Source organism: Pogona vitticeps, chromosome 1 (assembly GCF_051106095.1).
Source record: "Pogona vitticeps strain Pit_001003342236 chromosome 1, PviZW2.1, whole genome shotgun sequence".
NCBI classification, from domain to species: Eukaryota; Metazoa; Chordata; class Lepidosauria; order Squamata; family Agamidae; genus Pogona; species Pogona vitticeps.
The window spans coordinates 233,806,466-233,822,956 of NC_135783.1; the positions used below are offsets into that span (position 1 = coordinate 233,806,466).

The 16,491-nt window shown below is 41.3% G+C and overlaps 1 protein-coding gene across 4 annotated transcripts in view; it reads right to left on the reverse strand.

The window, feature by feature from the left end:
• SLC15A2 (solute carrier family 15 member 2) overlaps window positions 1-16,491 on the reverse strand; it is a 79,746-nt gene that overhangs the window by 34,205 nt on the left and 29,050 nt on the right. For all 4 annotated transcript variants that reach the window (XM_072985229.2, XM_072985231.2, XM_078376983.1 and 1 more), the window contains 4 exons: window positions 14,798-14,888; window positions 8,807-8,884; window positions 4,980-5,062; window positions 1,366-1,452 (listed from right to left, as the gene is read on the reverse strand). In XM_072985229.2, the coding sequence (XP_072841330.2) occupies window positions 1,366-1,452; window positions 4,980-5,062; window positions 8,807-8,884; window positions 14,798-14,888 (339 nt within the window). The remainder of the gene's footprint in view (window positions 1-1,365; window positions 1,453-4,979; window positions 5,063-8,806; window positions 8,885-14,797; window positions 14,889-16,491) is intronic.

Consider the following 16,491-nt stretch of genomic DNA (forward strand, 5'->3'; position numbering starts at 1 on the left):
GTGTTCTTCATGTTCACAGCTTTCCCAATCCATTTTCTCTTCTTGATGGAGCATTCTAAGTGCAAAAAAACAGGAGACTGACAAAGAAAGACCTACCTAGATGCATGTTATGGTTGTCCCATCACTCCAGAAGGCAGGTCATGTTTCTACTTTGGGAACCACTGTATTATAAGCAATGTGAACTACTACTGCACATACCTGGAAGCAGCAGCAAAATAACCCAAGTGGCATGATGCACCGAATTAACATTATTTCAGGATCACCAACAAACTATAGCTTCCAGTGTCCACCAGAAATGTTACTTGTAAAAGCAACACACATAGGTTTGCAAACATATATATCGCACAAACCAAGACGGGGATGAAATTAGATTGCCCTTCCTGATTACTGCATAGTGTTAGTTGCTGATCCATGCATCCAAATATACAGCATGCCATTGTCCTTGGATAATTTTCATTTTAGGAGAGGTGGACATGCATTTACAAACAGTTATGTGCCATGGCTGGTTCTGGGAACTACAGTTTCCTTCTACCCGCACAACCGTTTTCAAGGAGCATTCCAGAATGAATGCACCCCACACAAATGGAGTGCACACACATACATAAAATTACAAGCTAGTTTTGAGTTCTGAAAAAGACGCTCCTTTAAGAAACAGTAACAACCCATTCTTGTTCCCTGTTGCAGTGTTCAAATGATAATCCCTCATGGGATAATCCCTCATGGGATTAGCATCATGGGAAAGGGTGGACGGGGACACACTCCCTGTCTGTACTTCTTCAATGCATTCCAGTTATGTGGTCCTACTTTCCATATGTATTAGAGAAGGAAGGTCTGACAATGGTGAACCTTCTGTACTAGTGTATCATTGGTTGCCACATGATTTAAACCCTGGTCTGCAGAGTTTTGACTTGCCAGGGAGGCCAATGTTCTCCAATGCATGGAGAAGAGTAGGTCCTGGTGGGTGGAACGTGAAAGAGAGAGAGGTTTGTGATCATGTCCATACTCTGCCTTCCTTGCAAGAGTAATTGTGTAGTGTCCACATGACTGAAGAGGGATTATACTTACAGTTCTTTTCACAAAAAGATTATTTCTCCCTCCCCAGTGGTGTGATGTTGAATGTGAATGATTTATCTCCTCTGACTAGCACCAAAACATCTTAATACCTAATGAAACTCATCACCTGGATATCATATACATATGAAACACATCCAGGTGATGTGTTCCACTAGGTCTTAAAATCCAATAAATGTATGTCAAATCCAAAACAATCCAAAACACAATTTCTGCTGATAGCTCTGTTCAGAATATCTGATAGGGAACTAAAACCCTTTTTTTTAAAAAAACAGATACACATTTTTGACTTACGGAATATTTTTCTGATGCCCAGTCCAACCAGTGCTCCCTTTTAGGTATATGTTGGGCACGATTTTTGATTCGGTTTGTCAAAGCAAACTAGAGGGGAACAAAAGCAGATACATGAGCCATGTGAATCTAGTACTCTTCCCCTATCCAGCTTTCATTAGCCGCCTGTTATAAACCTGTTGCTTTTATTCCTGTCATTTCTTAAACAATCTGATTTTTGACTAATATAATCCACCCACTGGGAGAAAGGTGGCTTACAAATGACAATAAACAAACAAGCAAGCAAATAAATATTTTGCTTCCTTGACTTTACACTCAGCATCCATGCCTTCTGTTGAATGACTTTTATGTGACAAAAATATAGATAATTGATAATTACCTTCCATCAAACTGTTTCTGACTTATGATGAGCCTTTCCAGGTTTTTCTCGGTATAGACGGCTCAAAAGTGGTTTACCATTCTCATCTTCTGGGGCCACTCTAGGGCCATGTAGCTTGGCCAACTGCACACAATCTGGCAAACCTCTTCTACAAGGTGCATTGTGGAGTCAAACTCCCAATCCCTGACTTTGCAGCCGAGAACCAAACTCACTGAATTACCCAAGCAGCTAAAGGATACTGTTATCTGAGAAAGGGACTTGGATTGCATGCACAACTCCCTGGGTTCAACCCACATAAATTCTAACTACATGTAATGTATTGTAGTGTTTTTATTAATTAGAATTGTCTACTTGTATATTGTTACTGTATTATTTTACTGTTGTTAGCCGCCTAGAGTGGTCCTCACCGACCAGACAGGCGGGGTATTAATTAATTAATATTTATTTAATTAATAAATAAATAAATAAATAAATAACCAAGCAAATCTCTGTGCATGTTTTGGAAAGACAAACAGCTATTTCTCAGCCTGGTGTCTCTCAGAATCCAACTCCAATTGTTTCTAGATCAAAAATACTGTGGGAAGGAGTGGAGAGAAGGCTCTCTCTCCCAGTGAAGAAAGAGAGGCATGTGTGTGCATGTGCATGCAAACGTACACCCCCCCCAACCTTGAGCCAACAAGCTGGCCTCAAAAACTGAGCAGGTTGTGCAATCGGATTTAATCCAACAATCTCTCAGTGTCCAATCAATACTGGTGAGAGCAGCAGAATAGTGGTACCTACTTCAGCACTGAGCCATCCATCACATTCCTTGTGGACATCTTTCTTCCATTCAGCTGTGATGGCCAATAGCTCCTAACTGCACTATCCTGTGAGTGTCTACACAAAATTACATCTCAAAAACCATTCAATGAGGCTGAATCTCACATAAGTAGGGATAGGATTGCAGCCTGGGGGACCTATCCACTCTTCAGCTGTCTCAATTCATTTTTTAAAAGTCATCTTATGCTAGGGGCTGTCACCACATCTTGTATTAATGAGTTCTACTCAATAATTAGGCATTAATGACTGTAAAAAAAGACTTCCTTTTGTCTGTAATTAATATAATACCAGTTTCACTGGGTGACCCTCAATGCATTTGACTATGTGGTGGGGAAGATGTCATCCTTCCTTTCATAATAGTATTACTGATTATCATACATTTTTGAGTTCACTTTTTTTCAGTTAAAAAAAATTAAACACCTTGGTATGTAAATTGTCAAGGTGGCCACAATGTTAGAAGAAAGGAAGATTAATCAGGATGATGGATGGCATGGAGCCGATTTTGTGAAGGAAGCCAAGGAAATATTTTGGCCCAAAGTCCTCCAATTTAACTCCAAGGAACATTTAATGCATTTAATGGTGTTGGATGAAAACCATAGCGTGGTATAACAGTGAAAGTGTTCACCTAAGAAGACCTACTTGGTCACAAAATTCACAGGGTCACATTGAACTGCCATGGGGTTACTATGAGGTGGAAATAGGGAGAAGGAGAGCTCTATATGCCACTTTAGGCTCAGTGGAGGAAAGCCAAGATATATAGGGAATGAATGGATGGATGGATGGATGAATGAATAAATGAACAAATTAATACATATATACGCACACACATGTGGACACATAACAATGGGTCAATGGTGTTATTTTTAAAAAACAGTATAACACCTTGTAATATTGTTACTTTTTATTTTCTGTAATCATAAATGTTTACTTGTTGCTTTAAAACATTGCTTAGGAGCATTTTCAGGGGATTGAAGGCAATTTTATCATTAGAAAAATGTAAGGGTTAAAAAAAGTAATGAGAAATAGCATATTATATAATGAATTGTGGCCGGATTTTTAAAAGGGGAGGAGGGGAATGAGCAATAAATAATGAATAACAACTTGCTTTTATTTACGTTCTAAAGAGTAATGCTTCTGCCCATCTCTATTATGAGGTCTTGGTGGGCTTAGCAGAATTGGTGGTGATGGGCAGCAGGACTATCCCAGTCAGAGGCAGATGTCTGTAAACTGATTTATTAAATTCCTTCAGTTCCCCAAACGGACGTTATGGTGAGAGCATTGTGGGAAATTAAAATAGCAGCTTACTGTCTGGTACTGGGACTGCTTAGATGTTATTTTTATTTTTAAAGAAAAACTCAGGACATTCCAAGGCATTCCAGCAGCTGCCTAAAGACAGCTACTTTGGACACCAGCCTTGCTGCGCCAGGCTCCCAATTAGATCGAGAGCAGGAAAGTCCTTATATACCTCCCTACTAAACTGGAATGAAATGTTTAATAGATTGGTCACAAAGATTCATCCATTCAAAAGCTTTTAATCGACTACTCCCAATTAAACAGATGGCCGCTTAAGGAAAAAAAAATCAGCCGAAATATTTGGAGTAGTAAAGTTTTATTGGATTTTCCAAAGTGTTTGCAATAACAGGCACCACATTACAACCGACCTTAAGGATCCCCTCTAGAGTCACCCATCACTCTTAAGAATAAACACTGAGGCCAAAATCCTGTTCAGCATTTATGTGCAAAGAGCTTTTAATTTGTTGCATGCCTGGCTATGTGCCAATCTTGTCAGATTGTCATGGCAACTTCCATGCATAGAGCAGGAACAAATATTGAACAGGATATTGGCCTAGGTGTTAATAGGAGTACTTATAAATACTACAAACAGCAAGCACTATCTTAAAACAACGGTTTTCACACTTGAGACTGCAGATGTTCTTCTGTTTCCATCAGTACAAGCCTTAGCCAGTAAAGCCAATGCTCAGGGCTCCTGGGAAATGTAGTCCATGCTTGGGTTGCTCTGATGTGCCATATACTCAGAATCAACTTATAGGGACCCTAATAAGGCTTTCAAGAGAAGTGAGATATTTAAGGAGTGATTTTACCAGTTCCACACATGTCTCAGTGAGTTTCCATGACTGAGTGGGGATTTGAACCCAGGCCTCCCAAGTCCTAGTCCATTACTTTATCCGCTATACCACACCAGGTGTCACATGCTTGGGTATCACTGTGTTAAAAGATGCACCCCATCCATTTTATCTCACACAGTCATTCCTGTTACGAAACATGCATAATTTGAAGACCGAGAAAGCATATTTAAGGTTTCAGAAATAACCCAGAAAAACATCAACTCTGGGGCTAATTTCTGAGCAGAGACATGTGGGAACACACTGTAAAAGAGAAAGTTGAGGAAAGGACTTACCCAAATGCACTTCCAAACTTCAAGCAAGATATTTCCTTGTGGTGGAGTCTTTTTGTACATTCCATTCCCAGCAATAAACACAACTAGGAAAGAATTGCAGCGTAGATGTGAGTAAGGGGAGGGGGTCATATCCAACAGCCTTGCACTTGTGGGAAGGATTTCTGTTTATAGAAGGCAGGGCACTGATTTGTTGTTTTCAGATGCCCTATACACACCAGAACCCCAGAGCCTGGAAGCCATGGTTATGGATGCTGGGCAGAATATTTTTTTACCAGAGAATGTCCAGCAGGAAGAACAACAAAATCATTTTTAGTGGACTTTAAAAAAATGAGCTGCATCATCTGCAAGTGTTCTTTCCCTGGACTGCTCCTGGGATGTGTTTTCAAACAGCAGCGCCAGATGACTTTCAACACATATAATAAATACAGAGGAAGAAACCATATATTAAACAGGCAGCTTTGGGATGCTGTGACCACGTGTCACTTCCCAGGCATCTAGCAGCTCTCTGGATGTGAACTCAGAGCCTGAGCCACTGGAGAAGACCCCTCAGCCAGCCAGGTCTGTGATCCTAAAGATGGCCTACACTGACACATCTGAACTTGAAGCCTCCATGACCACAACTACCATTGCACCTCCAGGGTCCATCCTCAGTTCCAATGGCTGGTATGCCAATGCCAGTAGGGTGAAGTCCGTGAGGAAGTGCTAGGCTACAGGACAGGGAAGTATCCCCTTAGACTGAGCTTCTTGGATGGGAGGTGGATTTTGATGAAGTAGTTCTGAGTCAACAGTCTAAGGGGCCTCAATCCAACTTCAGCCATTGCTGTTCATGGCATTAATTGAGAGCTGTCCTTGGTGCTGCACTTTCTGGCTGCTGTATTGACCCTGTTTCAGATCAGCCGTGAACATGACAAAACAGCACCAGAGGAGGCCCCATTCCTATAACATCAGCTGTTGTGTCCTTTAAGACTCTTAGTCCAGAGGAAATGGTATGGCACTTTAAGGCAACTAGGGCCTTCGGAACATAGAAAAATCCCCATGTTAGAGCACATGTCCCTCTAGTGTTGTATTATTGACACTGATTGCTAGTGACTCTCCAGCGTTTCAGACATGAGTGCTCCTCAGCCCTATCCAGATTGTATGTCTGTCAGGGCTGTTTTATAATCAGCCAGTGCCCTAAGACCTGGCAGCTCTAATGTTTGGTTCAGGGTAACTGTGCAGAATACCTGTTCTCATATGAATTTATTCATCTGCCTATGAATGGAGCCCTGCTCCAAACTTACTTCAGTAGCCACAAATATGAGAGCTACTACAGTAGTATCTGCACTAGGAAACGTAATCCTTAGATAGAGTGACAAGACAAGGGCATTTCTCTTTTTAAGCTTTTAAAGCTGGTTAACACTTTTTTATTTCATGGACTTCTGGGGATAAGCAGCCAGGAAGTGGTTTTTAAAAATTTAATAACCTATTCTTTTATCTCCGTGCTGCATTTTAGGTCTACTGCTTTTTAGCATTTGATTTATGTGGTTTCAATGCTTTGTCCTCACATTTGCTCTAAGCTGCCCAGAGGTCCTTTTTTGAATTACTCTTCAATTATTCAAAAATAATCAATGACATGCCAAATCAAAGCAAGACAGGAATGCAGATTAGGTCTTTCTACCAGGATTTCGAGAGCAGAGTTCAGTCTTGCTCCCTGAGAGTGAGCATGCCAGGAGATGGGAGAAATGCAGTTCTTTTAAACACCATCAGAGAATGAACAACTGTAACTCCATGCAGAGAGCAAATGCTTAGAGGCAGAAGGTCCCAATTTCCATTGTAGTCCTATGCAAGGCTTCGGGTGTTAGGTCCAAAAATTAATTACTTCATGTTAAACGTTTGATGTAAGGAGATTAATTTCTTGCTGCTTAAACCTCGAAACATTTAATGCAGTGAATTAGCATTATTAATTTGTTAATTAAATTGTCAATTTTTAAATTAACAGTGCGGTTTACTGAGAACGCGATCTGAGTGTCACCACTGATGCTCAGTAGCACATCTGCCATTGGCTCTTTCAGAAGTGCTGTAGCTGAATTGCCTTCGCCAAGGTAGCATTTTTCCTCCTACATGAACCACAAATCCTGTGATACAATTATTACCTAGAGATGCTTAGTTGCAGCATATGTTGAGGGATGAATATGTGCTTAATATAAAATCTTATCTCTTGACTCACAACAGAAATCCATACATATCCATCAAGGCTAATTCTTCCCCAGAGCCACTCAAAAGCACTTGTTTAGCAGAAAGCTGTAGAAGCTTCATGTGAAAAATATAGTTTCAACAAACTGGCAATTAACTCCCACCCACCCCTCGTCTCGTTGTCCAGAAAGCCACAAAAGTCTGAAAATTTTGCCAACTGGCTGTGTGGGCTAAGGCTTCTGAGATTTGTAGTTCAGAAAGAAAGAAAGTGCCAAAACTAACAACCATTTGTAGAGAACAACTTCTCATTGGGAGGTGCATGGAGACCTTCTTTCTGCGGAGGAGAAATGTGACCACACAGAGATAGGGTAAGTAGTTTTTTTAATGCAGAGAAAATGTGAGAAAAGCACATGTCCGATCACACCAGAAAGGGCTGCGTTGCAGAGAATGACCTCCTTTGAAACAATCCTTCTGTCTATTGGGGAACAGCCCCAGCCCAGTCACCAAAAATAGTGGTCCCAAAGGTTCAGCGTAGGCCCAGACTCAGTTTGGACTGGAGTGTGTTTCCTCATATGTCATGTGATTGGCGGGAAATAGATAATGGACTGTGTCACAAGCACAGTCACGCCCTGGAGAGGTGCTTCCCGTCAATATAGGTGGACAGGGACACACTGTCTAACTGAAGGTCCTGTCCAGATGGAGGAATTTGGAGCAGCCTGTTTTATGCTTATTTTTAGTGCTGTTTATGTCAAGTGATCCTTCCATTTCCACTAGAGGTGCTTATTATCCTGTGAGAAGGGTCCAGATAGGTCTTTGGATTGTTGGCTTACTCACAAGCAAGGTTTACCCATGAGTAAGACATTGACAGCGGCAGAGAAACAATTTTGTAGTGATGATACTGGTGGGAAACCGCTGGGGTGAATTTTGGGGGCAATGGGAGGAAAATAATCTCCCCTTTTCTTGCCTTTCTCCTCAGCTGGGCTCTGCTGTGGCTGAGCTGCCTTGTGGGGGCAGAATCCATGGAGGGCTTAGTTCTCACTAAGCTATGGCCTCTCAGGTAAACTTAGAGAACCACGCTAATGGGGCATATTGTTGTGCTCAAAGTCAGAAAAGGGAGACAGCAGGGCTTAAATCTGTGTGGGAAAACCAGCCCTTGAATAGAAACCTGGATTGATAATCTAGTAAAACTAATTCCTCAGTGAAGAGGAAAATGAATTTGCACATATCAGGATATATTCTTTTGGTGAGCTGGAGGTGAGATACACCGTTTTCCTTGTCCTCACTTTATCGTCACAGCAAGCCTGTCAAGCTGGGAGGCCACCACCTACCCAAAGTCACTCAAGGAATTTCAAGGCCAAGTGGAGATTTGAATTCAGGTCTCCTGAGCTCTAGTCCAGTGCCTTAAGTGCTGCACCACCATTCAAAAGCTCCAGTCCAAAAGCCCAGCATTCAAATGTGTTCTGGGTCTGTCTGAGCCATCTCTCTGGTCAAACCCAGACATTTTGGATGTTTCCTTCAGTGGAATGAAATAAGAAGGGGATTTTAGAATTCCATGTTGATCCTTTTTTGTGGCTCCTATCGTTCAAGTAATACAGTACTGTAGAAAGACAGATGGTACAGATTGTCAATGATCCATTGTCATATCTATTACTTACCAAGAGCTATGACCATCAGAGCAGCAGGAACACCAAAAGCCAGAGCATAGCAATCTCCTCCAAAGCACTCCACATCCCCTATGATAATAATGAGAAACAGGACTCCATTTTATCAAGTTTTAGTTTTACTTTCCATCCCTTCCATTCACTGCCATAATGGAAATAGAAAGGATTTGCACAGTTCCTTTTTCTTCACTTCAATCAGCAGATAACCATTTTATCTCACTACATCTGCATGTGGCGATTCTTGGGAATGGCTCAATATATATTCAGATCAGAAAACAGGGCCAATTAACTTTCAGGGATTCTTCAAGATACATCATTCTAAGCATGTATTGAACCACTCACATAATGATTTTAGCCTACAGTTCAAATTTCTACCCTGAAATCCTGTTTAGGTGGATTTGCAGCTTTGGACCTGTGGTGTACATTTGTAAGTGGTGGTGTCTTCCACATCTGTGGATTTCATTGGTAACACTAAGAGTTTGAGGGGGTGATTTTTGGCTATCTGGTGAGGGAATGCTAGAGTTGCATCTCTCTGTCTTTGTTAATATTATGAACTATGCACAGATCTATCTAATCCACATTCCTAATATGCTAACTGATTGTGTGAACTGATTGCTTGTGTTGTGGCTTTTGGTTTGGAGGTTGTGCAGGCATTGATAATGTAAATAATCAAGCAGAGTCTGAGAACCACAAAAGTTTGCTAGGTCAAATGACCTAGGCTACAGTTGGAAGAAGTAGGGCCCCATTAATTCTTTGTGTCTCCTGATCCCTGCAGAATTGGTAGCTGTAGTTTTACATTGGGAACCAAAGTACAGCAGAGAGCAGGCCAAAGCACTGGGCAATTACAAAGTAAAATGTCTGGGTTCACCTTTCTTATTCCTTGGCATGAAATTTCCTTGCACCAATGGAAGCTTGAACCAAGCGAGCCTGAAGCCCAGAGATAGAGAAGGTTTATTCTTGGAGTGGTGGTGGTGATATTGGACTATAATTATCAGGTGTCTAAACTTCCAGTGGCCGTGCTAGCAGGGAAATTTTGGGAACTGCAGCCCACAAATCTGCTGAAGCCAGCAAATTTTTTAAAAAACAGTTGAGTTCTACAACTATTAAAGCAATAAACAGAGAGAGGGGTCGGGAATACATAGTGTTCACACTACTGAAAATAGTGCCTTCAGTGATATGGCCTACGGAACCCAAAAAACTGTGTTTGTACCCAATACGTACTCTGAGTGCTTAAGAATAAGATGTGTGCATATGCGTATGACTATCAGATAAGGTCAGTACAGATAACTGGACACCCGAATTGGGGGTCCAGACTTACTTGGGTGGCAACTCAAGCCAGAACCAAGTAAAAGAGAGAAATAAACCCCCAACCACTTGGACCCAGTCCTTGTTTCTAATTTAAAGCTTATATATACTGAACAAGCTTCAAATGCTCCCATAACAACTATTTGCTTAGAAAAAACAACTTCCATTGTCTATCTGTTCTACAGAAGCAGGAACAAATGAAAACAAAATCCTCACAATGCCGAGCATCCAAGATAGTAAAGCATTATAACGGAATATTAATAATTGTTTCTTTATCTGAAATTCACAATACTGTCCTTGTTTGTGTGCCTAATTCTAGGAGTTTCTTTATTTTCCTTCCAGAGGGAGTAGCTGGAATTTGACAGTCCCAAAAATGCTCTGCAATGTTACTTCTGATCTGTAGCAGGGAACATTCAAAGCTGCTCTGTACAGTATAGCAACCACACAGGTCAGGCAAAAACTGACAAGTTTCAAAAGAAATGGTCTTCTTTTTTCCCCTCAGGAAGCTTTTTGAGAACCAAAACATCCTGATTCCGCCCTACTGCATCCAACTGCACTGTTTGGTCTGGAGCCGTCTTATGCTGTGTTTAAAAGAAGTGCTGTTTTACAAAATGTGCTGAGCAACAGCCACTTAACCACAGCTGACACAGGTAAACAGCTTTGCTTTCCATCTCCTGCTTTCAAGAAAATATAGGAACAAGTAGATATCCAAACCTGCTAATTAAACATTTTTTAAAATGTGTGCATCATTTCTAAAAATAAATAAATAAATCCACTCCCAACAGTGGAAAAAGAGCACACACACACACACACACACATACACACAGAGACACAGACACAGACACAGACACAGACACACACACACACACACAATGTGTACAAGAAGAGGAAATGTGGCACACTAGCATGTTGGTGCCTGAAACAGGCCTTTTGAACCGGGAAGGAAGGAAAGAAGGAATGAAGGTGTAGAATCTCAGATACAGGTTAGGAAAAAAGCTAGGGATATTCCATGATTAGAAGAGATTTTTTTTTACTAATTTAAGCATCTGAGTTTCACAGCACAAGTTAATCTCACCTCTGGGATTATACAAATTAGCTTACTTTGTGTGGTGATTGCTCTTCAAGATTTAAGCATGGGATTCCTTTTAAGTCTGATTTCACAAAAACAGAAAAAAAAATCCCTCAGTCACCTCTCTGGGACATTCACATGCTATCAGTTCTAATTATGGGAGGGCCAGAGCTACCACTAGGCAAACTAAGTGATTGCCTAGAGTGCAGACCTGAGAGGGGCGCAAAACTGACCTCAGAGGGTCACAGAACTGACCTGAGGGGTGCAGACTAGTTTCTTGAAAAAAATGCAACAGAAAATTTATATTTTGAAATTTTAAGATAAATACCACAACAGTGCTATGGAATATAATTATTTATAAAGTCTTAAACATATTTTCTATATACTGCAAGCCAGGGGTCATTTCATAGAAAAAGGGCTGCTAGTACTCATTAGCATAACTCATTTGTGTATATCAGCCCTGGCATCAATGGAAGTGAGCAAAAAAAAACCTGGGTAAAAAAATAAATAAATAAGCACTTTCAGAGTTGCCAGTACTGCACACCTTTGAGTCCCTCCCTGAGGTGACCCCTGCTGCAACCCCTATTTCTTACAAATGTCCCCTTGACAACAGCCACTGTGATCTACTTCCTGGAGTTATAAGTCATCAAACAGGGCTAATGGACAGGCGGCAGTAGGGGAGAAAATGTTGGTGAAGATCCCGCAGCTTCCCTCTCTCACTTAGCTTTTGGTCTCTTTTAAGCTACATTCCCCCAGTTATAACTGGAGACAGACTTCTAGTTTGGGTGGGGCTCCACCAATGTTCCTTCTAAGCCAAGTCAGTTTGTGAGCAGAAATTCTACCTTGTGACCTCTGTCCTGGAAGATCTACTAATCTCTTGCTCATGCCAAAGCAGTTTGAGTTTGAAGCACAAGAGGAGGCACCACAAGATCCAAAGCAGAATTTCTAAATAAGTTTCTATTATGCTGTCTTGGACATGGCCATACAATCTGTTGAAGGGAGATTCCAACAGCTACAACAACATAATTCCTTGTTTGGCTTCCTGTATGACATCTACAAGATCAACAAAAAATGTACTGGAGATGTACTTAAGGCCTGCAAGAATTTGGAAAAATAATTGATGCACAATGGAAACAAAGATATTGATGCTGAAGATCTGTGCTGTGAACATATAGTAGCAATAGCTTGAAGACTTCCAAAGTCTATGCCACCACAAGGAATACTTCTCTTCATAGTGCAACAAAAACTCCTGGATAGTGTGCCTAATGTTTCTGTGGCTCTAAGGATCCTTCCCACACTTCCAGTGTCAGTGGCTAGTGGTGAACACAGTTTCTCAAAGCTCAAGCTTATAAAAACATATTTACGCTCAACCATGCTGCAAAGTAGACTAGTTGGTTTGGCAACTATATCAATTGAATATGCCGAAGCATCAGCCATTGACCTGAATGAATCAGTGACAAAATTTGCAAAAGAAAAGGCACACAAAATGCAGTGGTGGGATTCAAATACATTAACAACAGGTTCTATGTCCTAATGACAAATAAATAAATAAATAAATAAATAAATAAATAAATAAATAAATAAATAAATAAATAAATGCCCAGGACGGTGGGATCCGATGAGGGTTTCTTTCACAGTGGTCTCCCAGCGGCATGCGCAAACAGTGTATCTGTTTGGGCATACTGCTGCTGTTACCCTCACTATGGGCATGTGCCAAACACACACACACACAAACACACACCTCACAGTGGGTGCTTATGACCAAGTTTGACAGAGAACTGACACATCCCTCCTTCCCTTTACCTCCTATTTTGCCCTATAGCTCACCAGTACAAATTGCTTCCCTCCCCTTTCCTGCTCCTGAAATGACTGATAGCCCTGCTTGTTGTTACCTGGAGGCCGCCTTTATGCACCTGTTGTGGAGTTATTCCCCCCACACACACACACTTCCTTCTGGCTTGGAAAGTATGGTCTCTTTTCAATCTGTCACCACTCCACCTCATCCCCACCACCTCAATCAGTCCTTCAGTTACTGACTTCTCTGAGGTCTCCTCCTCCTCCATCTTTCCCCTCCACCCCGCACCCACCGCTTCTCCTCACCAGTCGCTTTGAGGGGTGTTGGTGTTGGTGGAGGCGCTGGTGGTGATGATGGCTTCCCTCAGAGACCTGGCAGGCTCCACCTCCCCCACTTCCGAGAGGCCGCTTCCAAGAGAAGAGTTTCAATTCCCCTTATCTATTTATATGTTTATGTGTTTTCCTTTTTTGGACCTGGATATATGGCCTTCAAGAATAGTAAATCTTACTAGTGTTAAAATACTGATAGCTGTCTTCCTCCTTCTAACAGAGTGGGCCATATGTGTGCCATTTGTCTCCCAAAATTGTCAGTTTTGAGGCAGGAGGAAAAGTTCTTTGCTATTCTAAATGAGGCTTGGAGGTTTGATCTCTTTGTGGTGTGAGTGACTTTTCTATTGCATACTTGCTTGCGTGGATCAGTGAGACCGTCACTGGTTCATGCATTGGATATTCTCTCAGATATTTTTAAAAAAACTGTTTCTAGGCAGAGCAACAGTCTTATGTGGTACCTTTAACTTGAAAAAAATCATAGTAAAATGAGGATGGTTGGGTGTTTGACTGAAGCGGTCTCACTCCAAAACTTTTTCCCTCTGTGTCCTGCCCACATGCCTTGTCAATCACCACCCCTCAAGGAGTCATCCTCCCCCCTTTCCCCCCAGTGATGCCTCTGCTCTTTCCAGGGCTTTATCTCTCTCACCCCCACCCCACCTCAGACGGCTCAGTGTGGCACGGGAAGGGAGGCAGCTAATTGTGCCCCCTTCCCCCCCCGCTCGTTGCTGTTCACCTGGCCCCTCCTCCTTCATTCATCTCAAGCCAGCAAACGGTTCTAAGAACCAACAGTACATTTAGGAACCGGTTCTATAGAATAGGTGAGAACCTGCTGAATCCCACCTCTGACAAAATGAGATTTTGATGTGGCAAAAATAGAATCATTTAAGAGACATTACAATTCATAGGATTATTCAAAATGATTTGTGTGCTAAAACTGGTTTGTATTTGAGAAAGAAAATTGAAGACTGTTCTATTCTTTTCTCAGTTTTTTAAAATAAATTTTTCACAAGTTCAACTTTTGTACTTTCTGGTTTTCCTACAATTTGCCTGTGTTTGAAATTTGGGGGGGGGCAAGTAGTTAGTCTTGCCTAGGGCGCAAAAAAGCCTGGCACCAGTCCCGATTAGGGGCTGCCTCTAATGTCTATTTCTGGCCTCAGTTACCTTTACAAAAAAAAAAAAAACCTAAACACATTTACTGCAATAATCCTGAGAACTGCCATGATGTAGAAAAGAAAGTGGTTTTCTGATGTGCTTCTTGTTCTTTTCTTGGACACACTGAACACTATGTAATCCTGAAAAACCGTAATGCTCTTCATTCTTGAAGCAGCATCAACAAAGCATAGTGGCTGTAGTCTTATGAAGTAATTTCAAAGGCGCAGATGATATTCTTCATTCATTATTTGAACTGTGCAAAATCATCTTGGCTAAGGCAGGAGCAAAATCAATTGTGTGTCTAATTCTCAGGGTAACTTTGAATCAACACTGACCTCTCAACACAGGAGTAATGAAAGTAGAGATCAAACTTCCTGCATTAATGGACAGATAGAAGACAGAGAAGAACTGGCTTCTTTCCTGGGCCTAAAAAGAAACAAGATCACATCAGCATTATGAAGTTTAAAAAACAACTTAGAAACATGATACTGGATTGGTAGTAATAATATAATAATTGCACGCTGTCAAGTCAATGCTGACTTATGGTGACCCTTCCCAGGATTTTCTAAGCAGAGAGTACAGTATACTCAGAAGTGGTTTCCCATTCCCTTCTTCTGGGAATTGCCCTGAGACTGTGCAGCTTGCCCAAGGCCACACAGGCTGGCTCTACTCGCAGGAAGCACAGTGGAGGAAACTGAACTCCCAACCTCTGGCTCCACAACCAGATAACTAACTCACTAAGCTATCCAGCCAGCAAGGATTTGTAAAAATGACTACACAAATATTATTCCAATATGAATTTTACATTTTTATTGACATAAGAATGATATGTAATGTTAACATTGGGAGAAGATGTAGCTTCTTTGTCTTTCCCTTTCTCTTTGCTTCTCTGATCATATGTGACCAAGAGGAAAGCTGCTCCTCTCTTAGCATGGTAAAGAGATTGGCAAAGAGAGAGGTACGTATTTACTAATTCAGAAAAGGCATTTTAATTGAGTCCCAGTATAGCCTTGTTCAGTCCAACTTGGCAGTCCTTGACAGCTCATCATGGCTAGACATTATTCTCCAAAAACACAGATTGAAAAAGAAAGTCAACTACCAGCAGTAGCAACGATGGCAACAAAACCCTTTCTTTTTTCAGATGCTACGTTAAAGCTTTTCCATGTTCACTCAAGCTCTCTCCTGACCCTGCCAAGTGACAGACTGATCTGCTGAGATTTTTTGAGTGTAAGCCATAGAAGCTACTCTTTTCCCTACCCTGTCCCCAATTTCTATCTATAATGACTGCATGCAAGCCTCTCTTGTGACCTCTAAAGTCATGGAAGGAAAAGCAAGTGTGCTTGTGCTCCAGCCGACCAGCTTGGGCAAACCGAAGAGTAGGAACAGCGATATGTGTTCAGGTAACCCTGATTCCACCATCATTTATCCAATGGTGGATGATGGAGCAGAGCAAAGAGCTGCCAGGGAAACAGAAGAGCTCAGATTCTCCGTGTGTTGAAAGCCACCCTGGACACAGGCATGCCTTAAGAGTAGCGATTGCTGAGTTATACTAAAAGATAAATATATAACTCTTTGACAAAACATGTGGACAATTAACCTTGTGGATACCATAACCACACAGGATTAAATGAAACTATCACATCTATAAACTAACAGTGAAAAATCCTATAAAAGGATCACTTTTAAGCAAATCACTTAAAGTAAATCAATACTGCAGCATAGAGTTGCACACGCAGCAGTGAATCTATTCAGAAATCAATTGTCTTCTGTAAGTACAGGTTGGCTTATATTATTCCGGTGGTTTCAATTAAAAACTCTGATCTTCCACAAGCTGCAAACAGGGGTTAATATTGCAGGCCATCTCAAAGACTTGCCTGTTCTTGAGCCACGTGGGGCTCTTTAATCAAGAGCAGATAATCTCTTCCATCATTTTCCATGTAAAAAATAATAACAGATTTAAAGTAGCTATTTACACACAACACATTGCTTTACTTCATTTGATCAAGAACCAAGGGAAACCTGTGTAAGA